Source organism: Eschrichtius robustus, chromosome 9 (assembly GCF_028021215.1).
Source record: "Eschrichtius robustus isolate mEscRob2 chromosome 9, mEscRob2.pri, whole genome shotgun sequence".
NCBI lineage: Eukaryota > Metazoa > Chordata > Mammalia > Artiodactyla > Eschrichtiidae > Eschrichtius > Eschrichtius robustus.
In genome coordinates this window covers 51,031,394-51,050,719 of record NC_090832.1, presented here as the reverse complement: position 1 = coordinate 51,050,719, position 19,326 = coordinate 51,031,394, and the positions used below count along the sequence as shown (strand labels likewise).

Below are 19,326 nucleotides of genomic sequence, written 5' to 3'. Positions count from 1 at the left end.
TTCCCTCCCCCCTGTGCCCACTCCTTCCTCCCAATACAGCTGAAGCTAAAACCAGCCCAGCTGCTCTTCTCCTGTTGAGTTATTTATAACTGTGGCCACTTGTGAGCAGCCTGAAAAAGGAGGACTGCTGCCCTTGGGCTTAGACGCTGGATGTGTGTGTCACCACAACGTGGGCTCTGGGGCTGTGGCTGGAGGGCGGTGGTATAATCTCACACCAGACGCCCCTTTTAGAAAGAGAAATGCTGTACTCCCGGAGTTTTCTTCTCACGCCACAGGAGGTTTCAGCCCCGGCCGCGATGTTTGCTGCCTGCTGACGGGAAAGTCTTCCTCAATTTATGGTTCATACCCCATCCTTCTGAAGTGCTGATTATGTTCAAAACTCTGCCTGAAAAGGTTTGTATTTTTTTATGGGTGCCAGAATGGAAATTGGCTGTTTTTATGTCCCACAGTTAAACATATCAATTTCAGAGAATATCTCTTGTGTTTTTTTCAGGAACACCTCATAACTGAAATCTCACAGCTCCTCATGTTTTTGCCTGCTTTATTATATTTTCCCTTGTGCCTCATTATTTCATAGTTCTCTTTCTCCATGGTCATTACTGAACACTAATTGGAGGTTCCGACATTCCTTATTAATCCTTAATTTCCTCCACAACGCCAAGAAAACCCCACCCTGATGTGCTGAAACTAAGGAGAGGTTGAGATTGCACTTAATCACGGTCATTAGCTGGTTCCTGTTTTTTGAGGGGTTCCTCTAAGTACCTCATTTACTGATAGAGGGTGACCATTAAAAAAGAGTAGTTATAGAAATACATAAAGCATTCAAGTATTAGTTAAATAAAATGCAATGTTGAAAATGGCAATTTGGGAACATTCTGATTTTTCTTTGTAAGTGAAAACCTGTTTAGCAATTTAGGTTTCTTACCCTTTCTTTTTTTCCCCCCAGGTTTATTGAGGTGTAATTAACAAATAAAATTGCATATATTTAAAGTGTACAGAATGATGATTTGATATACATATACATTGTGAAATGATTACCACAGTTAAGCTAATTAATACATTCATCACCTCACATAGTTACCTTTTTTTTTGGAGGTGAGAATGCTTGTCTAACTCTCTTAACAAATTTCAAGTATAAAATACAGTGTTATTAACTATAGTCACCATGCTGTACATTAGATCCTCAGAACTTATTTATCTTATAAATAAAGTTTGTACCTTTTGACCAACATCAGCCCATCTCCCCCATCCCCTGGCAACCACCTTTCTATCAGTTTGACCTTTTCATTTTTATTAGATTCCACATATGAATGAGATCATACAGTGTATGTCTTTCTCTGTCTGGCTTATTTCACCTAGCATAATGTCATCCAAGTTTACCCATGTTGTTGTAAATGGCAAGGTTTTCTTCTTTTTTATGTCTAAGTAATATTCCTGTGTGTTTGCATGCATGTGTGTGTGACGTTTTCTTTATCCATTTATCCATCCACTGAACACTTAGGTTGTTTCCATATCTTGGCTATTGTGAGTGATGCTACATGGAAGTATGAATAATCTCCTTGATATACTGATTTTATTTCCTTTGGATATATACCCAGAAGTGGGATTGCTGGATCATATGGTAATTTTACATGCAACAGAATGAAACTGAATCCCTATTTTACACCAATCACAAAAATTAACTTCAGGTGGATTAAATACTTAACTGTAAGACTGGAAACCGTAAAATCAGAGAGGAAAACAGGGAAAAAGCTCTTTGACACCAGTCTTGGCAATGATTTTTTGGATACGACAACAAAAGCACAGGCAACAAAAGCAAAAATAAACAAGTGGGATAACATCAAACTAAAAGGTCTCTGCTAGTAAAGAAAAAATCAACAAAAGGAGAAGGCAACCTACATAATGGGAGAAAATATTTGCAAACTATATATCTGGTAAGGGGATAATACCTAAAATATGTAAGGAACTCGTATAACTCCATAGCAAAAGCAAAAACAAAACAAGAAAAACAATTTTTAAACCAATAATCCGATTTTAAAATGGTCAAAGGACCTGAACAGACATTTTTCCAAAGGAGATATACCAATGACCAACACATAAATGAAAAGGTGCTCAATATCACTAATCATCGGGGAAACGCAAATCAAAACCATGATGAGATATCACCTCACACCTGTTAGGATGGCTATTATAAAAAAAGACAAGAGAAAACAAGTCTTGGTGAGGGTGTGGAGAAAAGGGGACACTTGTACACCTTTGGTAGGAATGTCAATTGGTGCAGCCACTATGGAAAACAGTATGGAGGTTCCTCAAAAACTTAGAAATAGAACTACCCTTTATTTCATTCATTCACTGAAGAATTTTTAGGGTTTTTAAAAATATATAAAACTACTACCTTCTGCAGTTAAATCATAATTTTTCTCTTTTCCTTCACTGAATGTTGATATTTATGATCCATTGTTTGTTTTTCAGTCATGTGTTTAAACTATGTTGATAAGTAGTTATGTTTTGCTTACAGGTATTCCCTCAGGGCAATGTTGTCTGAATATGGATCCCTGCTAGGAATTTATTTGTGACCCTTGTAATTCATTGATAGTTAGTCATACAAACACATTTTGTTGTGTTTTTGGCCTCCAATGGCTTTAAACAAAGAGAAACACTTTGCTTTGATGCCCCGGCCAGAGTTACCTTGTCCAAAGACATATATAACCTGAGTTCATGAAAAGGCTTGTTGTTCTTTTTTTCAGATATTATCCTGTAACTATTATCCTGTATTATACTGTGAAAATGTTTATCTAAATATTCTTGTTTAAATATATTATTCCTAATCAATGCTCATATATTTTTATATCCCTTTAGAAGCTTCTTGAAAATTATTTCCTTGTATTGATTTTACCCACAGGTAGCTTTTAGAGCCTTAAAGCTAACTCTACAGCTGATAGCCCCTCTCCATGACATTGTGGCCTACCTCTTCAGTTTGGCTAAACTTGGAAATTGTCCAGCATGTTTTGAATTTCCTCTAAGTCCTAACCCTCTGAGAGGCGACTGGGGAGGAACTAAGGGTATCGGTAAGTGCTTAAAGGTGATTAAAATTGCCTTCAATATTCAGTTGAAATTCCATGAAGCTCTTTTTTTTTTCCGCTTTATTGAGGCCTAATTGAAGAATAAAATTGTAATATATTTGAAGTGAACAACTTTATATTTGATATACATATACATTGTGAAAGGATTTCCCCCATCTAGTTAATTACTATGAAGCTCTTAATACCTGGAAAGACAGGACTAAAATATTTCCTCATAAATGACAGAAGGGCAAACGGAAAGTCCCATTATATATTGCCTCCAAACAGATTGATTCCACATTTACAGGTTAAACCATGAAGTACGCCAAGTCAGAATTTGGGGGGCCTGGGTTTTTACCCTGCCTCTGTCACTTGGTTTACTAAAAGCTGGGCACTTTACTCCCTGGCTCTCTGTTTGTCATCTGTAAAACAGGGGTGACAACACCTGTCTCAGAGAGATGTTCTGTGGATTGAAATCTGTAAAAATTCTAGAAGGATGTACAAGTCCCCATTAAATATTAGCTTTGCTTTCATTCCCTTTCCCCTCCTGGGCTTCGTGAACTAATGTGGCAAGTTCAAGGCCAAGCATTCACTGTCAAGAAGCTTGCAGACAGCCCTCAGTTAGCTAACAATGACCCAGTAGTCCTGTTAATAAGAACAGTTGAGGCTTTTGTTTTATCTGCCCAGTGCTAATCCGTGAACTCTAACTCAGCACAAGTTCTCAGATAAATGCATGAGGTAAATTAAAGACACTGAAATGCTTAGTAAGCTGGGTTTATCAGAAGCAGTGAAACTGGTCTTACTATTTTAATAACTTGACTCCCATCCTAATTATGTCATTAGTCATGTAAATATTAATCAATTAATAGCAGTATATTATAACATAGTAGACAAGGATTTTAAAGTGTGAGAAGAGCCAAAGAAATGAGGTAACATGCCTATCTAAACTTAGTGGTCTTAAAACAAATATGATGTAATCTGAATCTATTCCTCTCTGGGCAGTGCATCAAGGAATTGTTTGTGGGAGATTCTGACTTGTTCCAGGAGGAAGATTGATGCCTATATCTGAGGAGAGGCAGCCTGAAGAAGGGAAGGGGTTGGTGCTACCTTAGCAGAAAGCACAGAATTGTTGCAGGCCTACTAGCAAGTCTTCAATATAAGCATCAAGAGATTATAGAAGTTCCAAAGCACTCTTAGCTCCTTTCCTTTTGCTAATCTGGGGACTGTCGTAAGGGGTTAACTCAGAAAATAAACTAAGATGCTCTGCAGTGGAGCTGGATGTTGGGAGGGTTTGGGGCTGGACTGTAGATGAGGGACAGGAGAAAGGAGGATGGGCCAGGAAGAATGCCATCCCTGCCCTCGAGAAGATGAGCTAGAAGCCAAGGTAGAGCCAGAGCCATGTTTCCAAAAGAAGTCACTGCATAGGAAGTTCTGTAGCAGCTGGGAGGGAAGAGCCCGCAGGGAGGGTGATCTGGGGGGAACTTGCCCTCACTTGAATCAATGGAGAAAAATAGGAGGGCTTGTCCTAAAGGGGGACAAGAAAAGGATACTGGCAAAGATAACAGGCAGGACTACACGTGGCCAGTCCAGAGAGAATGATGAACCCACCAGTGCAACACTGAGGGATAGTGGTAAATGAGGCCAGATTGTTGAGGACCTAGAATTGAGGATGAAGGAAATTGGTTTTTTACTATTTATATGCTTATGAACCGGAAACCATTGAAATAATTGGGGCCCAGGCTTTCCAAGGTGTACAACTGGAGACACACACCTTGTCATGTTGCCAGTAAAAACATTTGTGCTCCAGGGAGAATGTGCAAAGTTTTACATACTCTGCTTTGCTGAAAATAGATAAAGAGCAAACTGAACTAAAAAAAATTCCATTCTAAGATAATCATCTTTTTTAAAAGACTAGGCTGCTCAGTTCCTGGCCTGCTTCCCAGAGGAGGCAAGGAGAACTAAGGTGAAAAGAGGAGACGGGTCTGTTCATAGACCCACCCAACTCCTTTTAGCCATTTCAGAGCTGTTTGGAGTTAAAGTGACTTTTGAAGACTTATGTGCTTTAAAATATTTTTTAAAGAGACACTTCGAATTTCAGCTGTGGTCCTCCCACTTGACTGAGGAAGCAGCTCTTAGATACTGTGGGCTAGTTCTGTGGACCCTGCCAAATTTTCTCCTTCCCTGAAAGCCAGCAACTCCCTTTGGAGTCAGTGTGAAGCAGAGGATGGAATCAGAATGTAGGAGTTTACATTATGAGTTTCTTGTAAAGGATTAGGAGGCCAATTAAACCCAGACACTACACACTGAACTCAGGGTTTCAGGAACAAAATGTACTGGCTTTGAGTATTCACATGGAGGCAGGGCCACTGTGATTCTGCTCTCTCTGTCTGATTTCCCAAACGGAACCCTCCTGGGGAAAGGCACAAGAAGAGGCTCATTTGTTTCCCGGCAGAGGGTCTCCTCCCACCACCCCCACGACCACACGGCAACCATCTGCCCCATCTTCACAGACAGGCTGCCTGCCCTGCCTGTGCCTGCCATCTCTGCTCCCGCTGAGCTGTGTGAGCCCGCAAGAAAGGGAGGCCCAAATGAGGACTGTTATCAGTGCGTAACAAAGAAAAGGTAGGCCCTCCTCCACATCTGTACTTTAATGATAATGCCACCTGTCAACACAGAACAATTTTGCTGGGAAGTGATTGTATAAAAGTGCACACACAGCATTATATAAACAGTAATGGAAATAATGAAGAGAGAAAAATCACCCATAATCCAACCATTGTAACAAGTGAAATATTTTTATTTATCCTTACTTCCTTCTAGCCCTTGCCCAAATACATTTTACAGAGCTTTAATCACAGGGTATGTACAACTTCATGTTCTTTTTTCATTGTCATTGCAGGAGATGATAAACCTTTTCCCCTGGTTGCTGCATAGCCTGACAGAGTGTATTGCTTGTAGACCAGCCACATTAGACCTTGAACAAATAAGGCTCACTGACCATCACTCCTCCCATCCAGTACAACATTCTTAAAGTTCTTGTACAATTTGCTCTGTGACTCCTCTTCTGGTGGAAGTTTCTTTTCAGCCCAATATGACCATCAGATTTATAGAGGATTCATAAAAACTCTAATGATTGGCCCCAATTCTTTTGTGGCTGGGAAAATACCCAAAAAACATTTTTTTGTGGTGTGTAAAATATCAAATGGATATGAAATCTGGACTGCTCATCTTTTCCTAAAGCCAAGAGCATATATTGCAAGTACATATCAGCAACCATTCTCAGACCTGGCTCTGCCCTGATCAGGCTCTCGTGGACAGCCTCCCTGCTCCCTCAGTTCCCCTGCCTTCCATGCCAGAAATGTAGGAAGAGATCCAGTACTGGGCCAGATAGGGTACAAGGCTGCTCAAGTCTGGATGAGAGGTTGACATAGAGTAACTCCGGAAGTGCTTCGTGGATCTCCCATCTCACTTCTGCCATGGGCTACAATCAGGGACGGTGATCAATTTCCACAATCCTTCTCTTCCCATAGCAGGGATGTCCTCTCAAGTAGAAAACTACCACTGTCCCCACAGGGAGCTGATGAGCATTTCAGATCAGCTGACATTCTGGTAGCCCTGGAAATGGGGCCCACTCACCGCCCCATCAGTGCTCCCTAAGGGCTTGTCATTTTCTTGCTGTGCTCTCCCATTCTAAGCAGCTCATTTCCTGAGCCAATAATAGAGATGCTAGTACAGACATCTAGACCCAGGCCAGGTTCCTCAAACCAGTATTGAGTGCCCCAAAAGTCCTCTAACTTAAATTTCCATCCAAAACACATATAAATCTTTTGCAGTAAGGGTCCAAGAAATAAGCCAATTTAGGATCTCCCACATCTACTCCTGAAATGATGAGAATCTCCTAGAAGGATCTATGTATGTGTGTGTATACATGTATACATATATGTATACATATTTTTGCTTGCCTTGGATGGTCTTGAGTCTTCTTTAATCTATGAGCCATTGACAGGATGAGCCAGTGACAGGGCTGATTTGAATGGCATGGCTATGAGAAATGAGTGCTGGTTTATAGTAATTTCAAGCCCCTAATAGACTTACTGAGGCCTATACTTTCCCATTCCTTGTAATTTCTCTTTTTCAATCTATTTAGAGTCTGTAGCCTTATAAACACTGAAACTTTCTTTCAACAGTATGTTCTTATTCTGCTGAAAAGCAAAGCAAGTTATTACATTCCTGAGGGAGGAAGGAAGGAAGGAAAGATAAATCAGACCTTGGGTTCTAGAACATAAGGCTTTGCTGATCTTGCAAAACATATAATTAGTATACTCACAAACAAAGAGAAGTCAATTTAGGTAAAAAGTTAGCTTTGGAGGTGAAATGGTTCACAGGGTAGCTAGGGTAGCCTGTGTTTCACACTGAGTAAAATGTCATCCATCTTCTAGGGTCTGAGCTTCAAGAGCTGCAGAAAATGATTGAGAGCCTCCAGAGCCCCCAAGACCCCACTCTGCTGTCCCAGGTCCTCCTCCTTCGAAGGGAGGTTATGTTTCTGCAGTTCGACGCTGCAGTGAGGTACCTCATCCGGTAAGGGCTGGAGTGCTAATCCTGTCTAATAAATTCTGCGGGGCAGGTGTTTCTGAGTGATCATGGAGGGAGGCCACTCTTGGCACTATTAGATAATGAGCTTAAAATAGTCGGGGGCACAACCTGATCCAGAACACTGCCGCTACCAAACACGTTCGGCTGCAGAGGCTGTCCAGGTGAACTGTGTTCTTGTTGGATAATAATATTCTTGATTTTATTAAATGTGATTTCAATATAGTTAGTTTGCATAACAGGCTGTTTTATTGGGAATCACATTTTTTATACTTCTGAAGATGATTCTTCCTAAGAGTTTTATTTTTTCAGCCCTTAATTACCTTTCAAAAAAACAGAATTTTCACTGCACATCTGAAACCAATGGAATTCACCACCTGAGTTAAATTTATAAATAAGTTAATTTACCTCTGGCCTTGTAAGTATTAAATATTCTGCATTCAAAAAGAATGGTTTTTGGTTAATCATGACTGATGAAAAAATTAGCTTGGATTAAGAGTCACAATGTTTCCTGTATAAATAATAAGCTGTGTATGGGAAGGGAAGAGGTCAGGCCTGAGGGTCTCTGCTTATTCTTAAATTGTCAAAATTAATTAACTTCATTTGATAAATTCCCAGTGTGAGTATTTAGTCAATGAGGGGGACCTTGGAGGGCAGTACTTTTATCTGTGGATTATAATCACTTCCCACCATTAGCATGAGTGTCCATAGAGAATAGAAATGTGGGGCTTGTACTGAACCATATTTTCTCTTTCTGCTCTGCTTTTTCTTACTCTGAGCATCATGGGATTCTGGATTTAGGATGCAAATTCAGCAGGACAAAAAAATCAGGCTAATTTGTTTTCTTTTGATTGGCAAACAGCTTTGGGAGCTGTACCTTTGTCAAGCACGTAGGACATAAAGGCTTTGACTAATTGTCATGATGGCCATGCATTAGCCCTCTGGGCTCTGAAATCTCAAGTCAAAATTTGCAAGGAATTTACATAGGATGAAGAAATAGGACTATACCCCAGAAGTTCTTCCTGGATTCCAGCTCCATGGAGTTCAGCTTGCTCCTGTTCGCCCAGGGGAACCACTCTGCTTCCCCCAGGAACTGCTTTGTGGGGCTTTCTCTGCCCTGGTGCACTCAGTCTGCAGGAATGGAGGACACTGTGTCCTATGACTGGTTTCAGTATATTCAGTATATTTTTCAGAGGACCTCAGAAGGAACCAGGAGTCCTTCATTCATAGCATTTCCTCCAGCCTTTTTTCTTCAGAGGTCTTTGGGGTGTGTCTGTGTTTGGAATCACACAGCCAGTAAGTAGCAGACCAGAATTAGAACCTATGTGCATTTGACTCCAAAGCCTGAGAACTAGGATGGATGCCAGACAGCAGCAGGACTGATGGAAAGGGAGACTCCGAAGAGAAGGCAAGAGGCAGGAGGAAAGGAGAAGCTGAAAGATAAATGTCTTTCCATTTGAGGATTTTACTTAGTGCTGAACCTGCAAGCAAGGAGAAGTCCTTAGATAACCAAAAGAGACAGGAAGCTTGGAGAAGTTCCCTCGCCCTTCCCAGAGCTCACCAACTGAGTAAATATGACTGTTTACCCCAGGGAACTTTTTGCTTATGTAAACTGAAGCCTTCTCCAGAGTTTGAAAAGAAGGAACTCTTACCTGGAATGAGAACAGCATACTTCCATAGACCAGGGGAGGAGAAGAAGCATGTAGCTCAAGGACAACAGGACAGTGGCCCCGTAGAGTCCCCTCATATCTGGCCTCTGCTTCTCTGTGGCATAGACCAGCTCAGATTGCAAGAAAGTTTAATGTTTCTAGGCACAAAAGTTTCACTCTGCTCCTGTCGACCTGTCCTCTGCCAAGGACCTGATAGAAATTGGTGCTGTCCTCCGATGGCGTCAGAATCACATTGCCCAGGGCCTGTCATTCACCTCTGGGCATGTCCACCAACCTATAAGAGTTATTTGTTAGCCAGTGCAAGAAATGCCTGAGGATTGAGCTTATCTTTAATTTCAGGTGAATTAATCATTTGCGCCAAAGGTAAATGCTTCAGTGGTACATTGGTTCTAATCAATCTCATCTGTTTAAGTTAGGGATCAGCAAACTACTGCCATAGGCCCCTGCCTGATTTTGTAAGGCCTGTGGGCTAAGGATGGTTTTTATGTGTTTAAATGGTTGAGGGAAAAACTCAAGAGTAGTATTTTGTGACACATGAAAATTATGTGGAATTCAAGTTTCTGTGTCTAGAAATGAAGGTTTTTTTGGAACACAGCCAGGCCTATTCATTTATGGATAATCTCTGACTGCTTTCACACTAGAACCATAGAGTTGAATAGTTGCAACAGACATTGTATGATTCACAAAACTGAAAATATTTACTATCTGACCTTTTAAGAAAGAGTTTGCCACTCCCTGATTTAAACGATTGAATTCTTTTGAAATTCCAGAATGGAGGGAAACTGGGGGTGGGGGGGGGGGGAAAGTCCCTCAAAGGAATTCTATAGGACAGAATAAAACATATGGCATGCAAAGTGCCACTGATCTGAGTGTATTATTGATGTTCAGAGTGATTACGGTAAAAAGGAGGAATTTAAGGAAATAAACCAAAGGTACCTTAACTTTCTGCAATAAGCCTGATTTAAGAGTACATTAAGCAATCTCTCAAGAAGCAACACCAATTTCTTAGTCCTCGAATTTGTGTTGGTTTTCTCTTCATTTTTCAATTTATCTTTATGCTCACCTAGTTTAAGTGTCTCTGAACACACAGATATTAAAGTGTGCTTCAGAGTTATCTGGGGATTTCTGGGCGATACAGAGAAGGCCCCATGTGCTCCTGGTCTCCAGCGTCTGAGAAGTGAAGAGCCACAACTTTTGCCTGGCCTCCTCCGGGCCACTTTGCAGGCGTTTTTTGGGTTTCATTTTCTTTTTCATATCCTTGCATCCAGGAAAAACCCTAGCATGTGTCCCATGAATTCCCTGCTCCCTGTGGCTACAACCAGCTTGCCTGGGATCACATTATGGCTAACTCACACACAAGATGACTGGTATTCTAGGAAACCCTTGACTGCTTATTGACAGTAAGGCAGCTGCCCTGTGGCAAAACAGTTTGGAGAATGTGATGCATCTATCCTTGTATTTTAGTGGACTGCTGGGGAGACGCAACTTTATTAGGGGCTGGCAGTTGGCAGGTGTAGCACTGGCACAAGCAACAAGCTGACCTTTCATTCCTATGAGTTTCCCTGTATCTTGAGTGCTGCTGGCAAGCTGCACTGATCAGACCTACCCCAGCAGAAGGCTCAGGCCAGGGTTTACCAACTGAGGGGCTGAGTGAGTTGTCACAGTGAGCTGTTTTCAGTATTTCTAAAGACATAATGAAAAAGACACATTTGCCCAAAAGTTTTGCAGGTAAAGAAAATGTCACATTTCTTTCTTTTTTTAACTGGAATCATAAGAACAAATGAGATAAGGAGGAGAGGGAACTTGCTGTGGTTGAGTTCCCGCCATGTGCCAACTCCGTGGGATAGCAATCATGTCACCATCTTTACAGATGAGGAAATAGAGAGTCAGAGAAGTTGCATAACTTGCCCCAGGGTCACAAGCTTGCTGTAGCAGACCTTACATTCACAGGGTTTTTCTGACTCCAGAGCCCTGTTCTTTCCTTTATATCATGTTTCTTCATCTCTTCCTACAGCTCAGAGCTTAGGCTAGGTGTTTATGTGGCTTTGAGTTAAAAACAGGAGAATGCTTAATTTGGTAGAAAAATCTTTCAAAATATGGGGTCCATGGAGAGGAAGGAAATAAAAGAGGATATAGTGCTAAAAATGTTAAGTATCATTCTGAGACCCCTTTCTATACATAGCATTACATTGTACAGCTCCCTAATAAGCAGTACTATTGATAAAGGAGAGATGGGACCTATCAAGGACAGTGATCTAGACTGAAGAATTAGGAAAGTGAGGAAAAGGATAACCAATGATTTGATCAATGGTGGTGCCTAGAATCTGACTCTCGTCTCTCTAGAGAGTGTATCATGTGCTGTGGTTCTCTAGCTTAGAGTTGCAGTCATATTTACATCTGAACTCTATTGATATTTTTTAATAGTCTCCAGGCATCTATAAATTAATAGACCTAGTATGTGTTTGGGGCTCTAAAACTCTGCCAAGAATTGTGGTTGTTTGTGGCACTAAGTAGTTAAAAGTTCTGCACAAACTTACCAAGATAAGAGAGCAAGTCAATGTTCTGTGTTCTCTCATGTGAAAATCAGTCTGGTGCAGCCACAAGAGGAGACACAGGAGAGACTCAGGAAAACAAAATTATTATACTCAGTTCCTAGAAGCATCCATAATGCCATGTCACAGAGGGCCACAGGTCGGGAGCAAGGAGAGTGCTTAGGCCATGACCTGGAAAGGCAAGGCAGGGCAGGAGAACAGGTTAAGATCGGCTAGTTTGAATAATTCCAGCGGGCTTTGGGCTGTAGGAGAGGTCTCTAGTTGCCTGTTAACTAGCCCTGGGATGATTAAAGGAGAGAAATATTGCCTCCTGGGTTGCAAGGGTCAGAGGAGGTATGGCTCAGATTGGTTAGTTTGCATATCAAAGGCAGGCTGGGCCCTTAGCTATCTCTAAGAATTGGCTATGCAGGGAAGGGCAGTCTCTCCCCAGCCAGCAAGGTTTTTTAAAGATGTTAAAACATCATAATAAACAAAAAAGAAATTTTAAAATATAAGCAATACAGTCAACAGTAAGGTGCGAACAAAGCTGGACCCAGAGGCTGAGAGAGAGAAAATAATTTTGTGGATTGGTGGGAGAAAAGCATAGGAATGACATAGAAAGAGTCAACCAGGAAGAGGTTTGTGGGATATTGGGCTTCTGTGCTCTTGATTTAGGCTGAAAATAAATGTTTCCATTAGAATACTCTGCTTTTTGGTACTGTTGGCTAAAGAAAAATGCACAGCCTAAAAGTTGCAAATGTTTTATTCGGGAACCTTACTGAGGACTATAGCCCGGGAGACAGTCTCTCAGATAGCTCTGAGGATCTGCTCTGAAGAGGTAAGGGAGGAGCCAGGATATAGAGGAGTTTTTGCTGAAAAAAACAGCAAAAAACCCATGTGGTTGAACATCAAAGGACTACTGCTAATCACAAAAAACAGACATCACAAGTTAATGATTTTAGTGCTTTTCTATGTATGGGAAGATACAAGAGTGTGGACTCATTAAAACTATTTCTTAGATATGCATCTTACCTATCTGGGGCCAGTATCCTGTTTTTTTCTATCCTGAATTCCCCTCAGGGTGCACCGTTGGGGGGCAGCTGTATCGGCTGATGACTTGGTGGCAGGCAACATTCTTTGTTTAGTGGAATGGCAGGCAACATTTTTTTGTCTGCAGTACCATTGTTTTAAGTAGATATATACAACCTATAAGGGAGGTATATATGTAGAAAGTGCCTTGGGAGTTTAGAGGAAGGTCAGAAGCGGCTGGATAATGAGCTCTGCCTCACTGGGCCCTACTGGGCGAGAAGGTCAGACCCATGGGGGACCCATCTTTGTATCTCAGACAGTTCCTGACACAGTACCCTGTACGTAGTAGATGCTTGATACATCACTGTCACATGGGTGTTGAATGAGTCATGGGCCTCTTGGCAGGGCTTATTGAGAATCATGAGGAAGCATGTGAATGATATGAGAAACAGGAGAAAATGTTTATATATCCATTGAGCAACTCCAAGTGCCATCCTTGAGCTATCAGGATAAGTCAATGTTTTTATTCAGTGCCTCAGTATATAACTGTATGCAACTATCTTTTGTTAATTCTCACAAAAACATGAAAAGGGTGGTATGATTTTTGCACTAGTACAATGGTTTGATATGCAAATAATAGAGCTACCTTTATCTGTCTTTGAACTTAAGTTCATAAGCCCCTACTTCTGCTGATGACAAAAAGATTAAACTTTTCAATTCCATGTCATTCAGCCACATTTACAGTTTAAAGTGGTCAGTTTGAGATATAAAATCAATTAATTCAAGATTATCCCCTTTTACCTTTGTTTTAATTGCCTCCTCTTTACCCTGTTGGTGAGGGAGGGATTCTGCCCCAAGGTTATGGGGATGGCCAAACACATGACACTAAATACTGGACAGATGAGATCAACAGCAGTTTACTCGTCACATATACTCACAGCGGAGGGGAGCAGAACATTGCATGCCATGCAGGGCCACAGAGGATTTGTACTTGTGACCAGAGTGAACAACTAGGGGCTTGAGAGGCAGGCTTTGTAGTATCAAGAGGATATAGTGCTTCCTGGTTCCCATAGGAGGATGTGATTGGTTCATTTGAATAATTCTGTGGTCTGGCAGGGAACTGAAACCACTACTTGGGGATAAGCAGGGATGGTACTTGGTCCCTTTGATAAGGAAGTTTGTTTGACTAGGGGACCTTACCCGTGGGAGCAGAGTAGGCAGGGGAACTTATAGTTAGGTCACTCAAAGCCCTCCCAATTTTACCAGATGTCAAGGCAGCACTAATACTGGACCTTAACTTAGGCCTTACGCCACACCCTTCTCCTCCTTTATCCTTCTCAGAGGTGATCTAAATTCCTGGGGGTGCTTATAAATCATCCCAGCAGTTGAAGAGGAGTGGCTACCTCACCCATCTCTGTCCAATCCCAGATCTCTTCTGGTTGGCCTGCTGCTCAGCACCCCACTTGGAACCCCCTTGTGGGGTCTTAGGCACTCCCCAGGTCTTTCCACAACACTTGACTATCTGCTCATCTCTGGGAGGCTGCCTCATTTCCATCAGTGCTAACATCTCCCTCAGTCATTGCTAATCTCCCTTTTGATATCTGCTTTATGCATGACTTGGCAAAGCCCATGGAGGATTTAGGCAAAAGATCCCTTCTGTCCTGGGGACCTTCTGGATCCCCCCGCAACTGATTCTGTTTCATCATCTTTTCTTGGGCGTCCACAAGATCTAAGCTCTAGAGACAGTCTTTCCTTGCTCGCTAAACTCATTTCCTTTGGGGCAAGAAAATGATTGTAATTTATCAAGCAGACTTCCTTCTCTGTGACTTATGGTATAGATTTCATGCTCTAGTCTTCAGGATTTTTGGTTCTTGATATGCAAAGCCAAGTTTTGTTCAAAACAAAACAAGAAGCTTTCTCTCTCAAACCCCAGGCTCTTATTATTTACCTTAAATTTTGGTTTTACATTATCAAGAATTGCTGTCTCAGCTACTGGTCTTAAAATAAATTCAGCAACTGATGTCTTTGTTCTAGAGCTACAGCTGAGCTGTCCAGTACAGTAGCCACATGTGGCTATTTTAATTTAAAAGTTTAAATTAATATTGATTTTGGTGACATAAGACTTAAAATTCAGTTCCTCAGTCATGGTAGCCACATTTCAAGGGCTCAACAGCTACATGTGGCTAGTGGCTACCATATTGGACAGTCAAATATGGAACATTTCCGCCCTGCAGAAAGTTCTGCAGTTAGACCGTCCTAGTCTAGAGGATAGCTACCTTTCCCTTGAGGGCTGTGAATTGTGAGAGTGAAGGGCAGTGTGTAAAGAAAAGGGAGTGAGGGATGATGTTGCTGAGGAAGAAACCTGTTGATATCTCAAAATGTTATCTTGCTCCAGTAACCTTGAAGAGAGTTTTGAGCTTTAGAAACTTGAGTAACTGCTGTTAATGAGATCCCCTTCCTGTTTTGGTAGAAGAACATTTTTGGCAGCTGGAAATGCTCCTGCCTACCAGTCTGTCACAGATGACATGTAGCATGGGTTGCCGCCACTGAGCAACTCTCTCATGAAGAGCATCTTTGCTTCCCAGCTCAGCCTGCCACAGCCGCTGGATCCACAGAGCCTCCAGGTGTGTTGAGAGCTATTTTTATACCAATCAAACATGCATTGTGCTGGAATGCCCTTTAGCCTTGGTAGGCTCCCCTTCACTCACATGGCAGAGTGGGCTAGGCCCCCATGGCCCGCTGTTATTCCCAGTCAGGGGCTCTCCCTCTAAACCGCTCAGCAGGCTAATTGGGAGCTTATCTGCTCACAGCTGGTAGCAAAACCAACACCTGATCTCTTCTGTGTAATAAATAATAATGATAGCAATTATGATACATAAATTAGGTCAGCAGCTGAGTTTTGAACAGCCCGGTAACAACATGCGTTATCGAATGTAATCCTGGCAACTATTATTGCTCCTAGGCACTAACTATATTACCCACCTGCTACAACTAAAGAGTTTGAGGTTCTAGAAGGCCAGAGATCAGACTGCTGCACAGTCATGGCAACACTAGGTCACAAACTGTATCAGTTATCTATGGCTTCAGAGCAAATTACCCCCAAATTTAGCAGATTAACACAATAAACATTAATTATCTCATATAGTTTCTGAGGCTCAGGAGTCTGGGAGCAGCTTAGCTGGGTAGTTCTGGTTCGGGATCTCTCATGAGGCTGTGGTAAAGGTGCTGCACCTCTTAATGGGAAGAGAATCAAAGAATTTGTGGACTGGGACTTCCCTGGCAGTCCATTGATTAAGACTTCGCCTTCCAATGCAGGGAGTGTGCGTTCGATCCCTGGTCAGGGAGCCAAGATCCCACATGCCTCGTGGCCAAAAAAACAAAACATAAAACAGAAGCAATATTGTAACAAATTCAATAAAGACTTAGAAATGGTCCACATCAAAAAAATCTTTAAAAAAAAAAAGAATTTGTGGACATATCTTTTTTTTTTTTTTTTGGCCTCACAGTGAGAACTTAGTTCCCCAACCAGAGATCGAACCCGTGCTCCCTGCGGTGGAAGCTCAGAGTCTTAACCACTGGACTGCCAGGGAAGTCCCTGTGGACATATCTTTAAAACCACCACACAAGCCCAGATCTTTTGACTCCAAAACCTCCAACTTAATGTTTTTATGCTACAAAGCTAAGCCAAGTAATGCCAGCATCAACCCCATGTAAGTCTCACACTTCTACCTTCCCTAGTTACAAGACAGTGACTCTTGGCCCAAGCCTTGACCCTCATTTAGACCCGAAGACAGGGTTGGACCATGACCATTGGGCCTGCTCCTGCTGCCTTTGAGTGTTGCCTGGGGTTAGGTGGATGCAGGTGTCCTGGTTCCCTGCTACCTGAATCAACTCCAGCTCTAGGAATTGTCTGAAGCCAGTACCGAGTCTGGAAGTGTAGAATGGGGTCAGATGGACAGACCCACTATATCCAGGGCTGCATGTCATGCCCCAAGGAGTAGGGGGTGCCTTGGCTGTTGGACAGTGATGTGGAGAAGACAGAGGCCCATGTGTAACGTTGTGGCATTGGTTTTGAGTTGGTGCCTAGAACTGGAGCACAATGGAGATAAAGGGCAAATATTTAAGGTTTGTAATATTGAAAAAATTTGAGTAAGTTTACTTTTTTTGATTATAAATATGTACAATTGGTTTTATACTATTCTGGGACTTCTAAATACTGGTGTTGACTATTTACACTGAAATCTTAAGTACCCTCTGTGTTTAGTCACTTTCTGAAAAATCAATTTAAAAAATAAGATTATTACTCTCTCCTGTGCATCACTGGGGACTATCCATCAAGAACTATTTCTACATAATAGAGAAATCATCCCACAGTGTTTTGGTGTGCAGACACAGACATCTTGTTCATATACAAATGTCTGTTTCTTATGGACATTATTATGCAGCATTATTATATTTATTTTTTGGTTCTTTTAGGCATTTGTGCTGTTCCCTTGGAGAGCATTTCTGGAAGATGGAGGACCGTTTCCAGTTACAAGTAGCAGCCCAGATATCCTAGAATATAAGATGCAGGTAGGATAGGTCTTCCCACTTGTCACAGAGAGAGCCGAATGCAGACCGTAAAGCAGGTGTCATTGGGTCCATAGGTCTGATCCTTCATACTCTAGTCAGCGGTGAATAATTTATGAGATAAGCAAGGTGTTTGGTTATGAAACTGTAAACCCAGTGCTGCAAGGTGAGTCATGTTTTCTTATGACAGAAGAAAATCATGGTTTCAGCTGGCATCAGACTTGAAACAGCTGAAATACTCATGGCTAATAATGATCTTGGGGAGTGGTCATCCATTTATGGTCACTCTCTGGGCCTCTTAGAGTAACTCCCAGGCTGGCAGTTCAGAGACGTGTGACTACTGACCAACCTACAGTAGTAGGAAGAGAACTCTTTAAGCAGGACTCAAAGGGAGAGTCTCTTTCAATTATACGTTTCCCCCTGATTATTTAAGCAAGTATTATTGTGTTTTCATTTTTTTAAATAGAAAATATTTAAAAAGTATTATTAACAACATTAAAGTCAATGACACATTTGCTTCAAAATAATATGGAGGTGGGGAGTGATGAAGATGGGACAGGACTGGCCACAGGTTGGTGGTTCTTAGGGCCGGGTGATGGGAACTATTCTGTTTGCTTTTGTATGTGCTCAAAATTTTCCATAAGTAAAAAGATTTTTTTTTTAAAGTAAAATAGTAAGAGTGGTTAAAAAAAAAATTAATCATAGTCCCCCACTAGGGGACGGTCACAGTTCATTTTGGTTTTTTTCCAGGATTTTCCCTGTGCATACATGTATCACACTATAATACACCACATACGGACACGACCATAACGTTTAGGAAACTTGGACTTCCACACAGAGCCGAAAGTCTGGTATGTTCAAGGGGGACTTTGAGCTAGATATGTTGCTCTGATTTTTATGGATTTTTTTTTTTAATAGTTGAGAGCATGGGGCTTGTAAACACAACTACTCCTAATTTTCTCCCTCAAAACCACGTGTAAAAGATACATAGAAGTGTTTAAAATGGATGTTTTGGTTTCGTTTTGTTCCTTTTTGTTTTTAGCTATGCCTCTGTAGGCTGAGTGACCGTGACCTCAAGGTAGCTCATGGAGAGCTGGCGGGCATGCAGCTGCTAATGGAAGATGTCCTTCTGAGTAACTATCATATGATCATGGAGGGTCCCGCAGGATGGCAGGCCACACTGGACAAAAATACACAGGTATTCTTGGTGAACGGTCTACGTACTGGACCAGTGCTGCGTCGTACTGAAGGACCTTTCTATCTGGGAGATGGACTAGATAGCTTCATCCATCCCATAGCCTCTCCCAGGGTCCCGGGACTGTGCTTATGCCGCACGGGAGCAGCAGTGAAGCAGGGGTAGCCCATGAGAGCCCCTCCAAAGTGCGTTCTTTCACAGCAAGTCCCATGATCAGTGATATATACATTTCTTTTAATTTTAAAACTAGAACAAACCGCGGGGGGCGGTCCGTTGAAACCAATTTGAACTCCAACTGGCTGCTTTTCCTTGTGAGTCTCACACATTTCGGGCTGGAGTTGGCAGGGTATGACAGAGGCCCCAGGTGAACATCTCCAGCCTGGCTCCTGTCTGCATCACTCTGCTAGCCCATGGACTCCTAGGCAAGCACTCCCTTCTCCAGACTTGTCTCCCTGAAGCTCTAAGGTACCAAGAGCCAGTAGTCCCCCTAGTATCATAACTTGAAGCAATTCTGCATGATTCTGGAACCAGACAGAGACTTGTCTGGACATGGGGTAAGCTAGCCAGTGCCCCCATTTAGAGTCCCCTTTTCAGAGCCAAAGTCTCTGCACCAGCCATTTCCATTTCCTTACCTTCCATCCACTCCTTAGAAACTGTGATCTGTCTTCTTCCTCATCTCA

General features: G+C 42.0%; 1 protein-coding gene across 1 annotated transcript; it reads left to right on the top strand.

The window, feature by feature from the left end:
• Positions 1 to 369: 369 nt before the first annotated feature.
• LOC137769323 (coiled-coil domain-containing protein 162-like) lies at positions 370 to 17,463 on the top strand. Its single transcript, XM_068551133.1, is given in 5 exon segments — positions 370 to 393; positions 2,903 to 3,068; positions 7,502 to 7,640; positions 15,353 to 15,506; positions 17,359 to 17,463. Coding segments are annotated over 5 exon segments (588 nt in total).
• Positions 17,464 to 19,326: the final 1,863 nt, after the last annotated feature.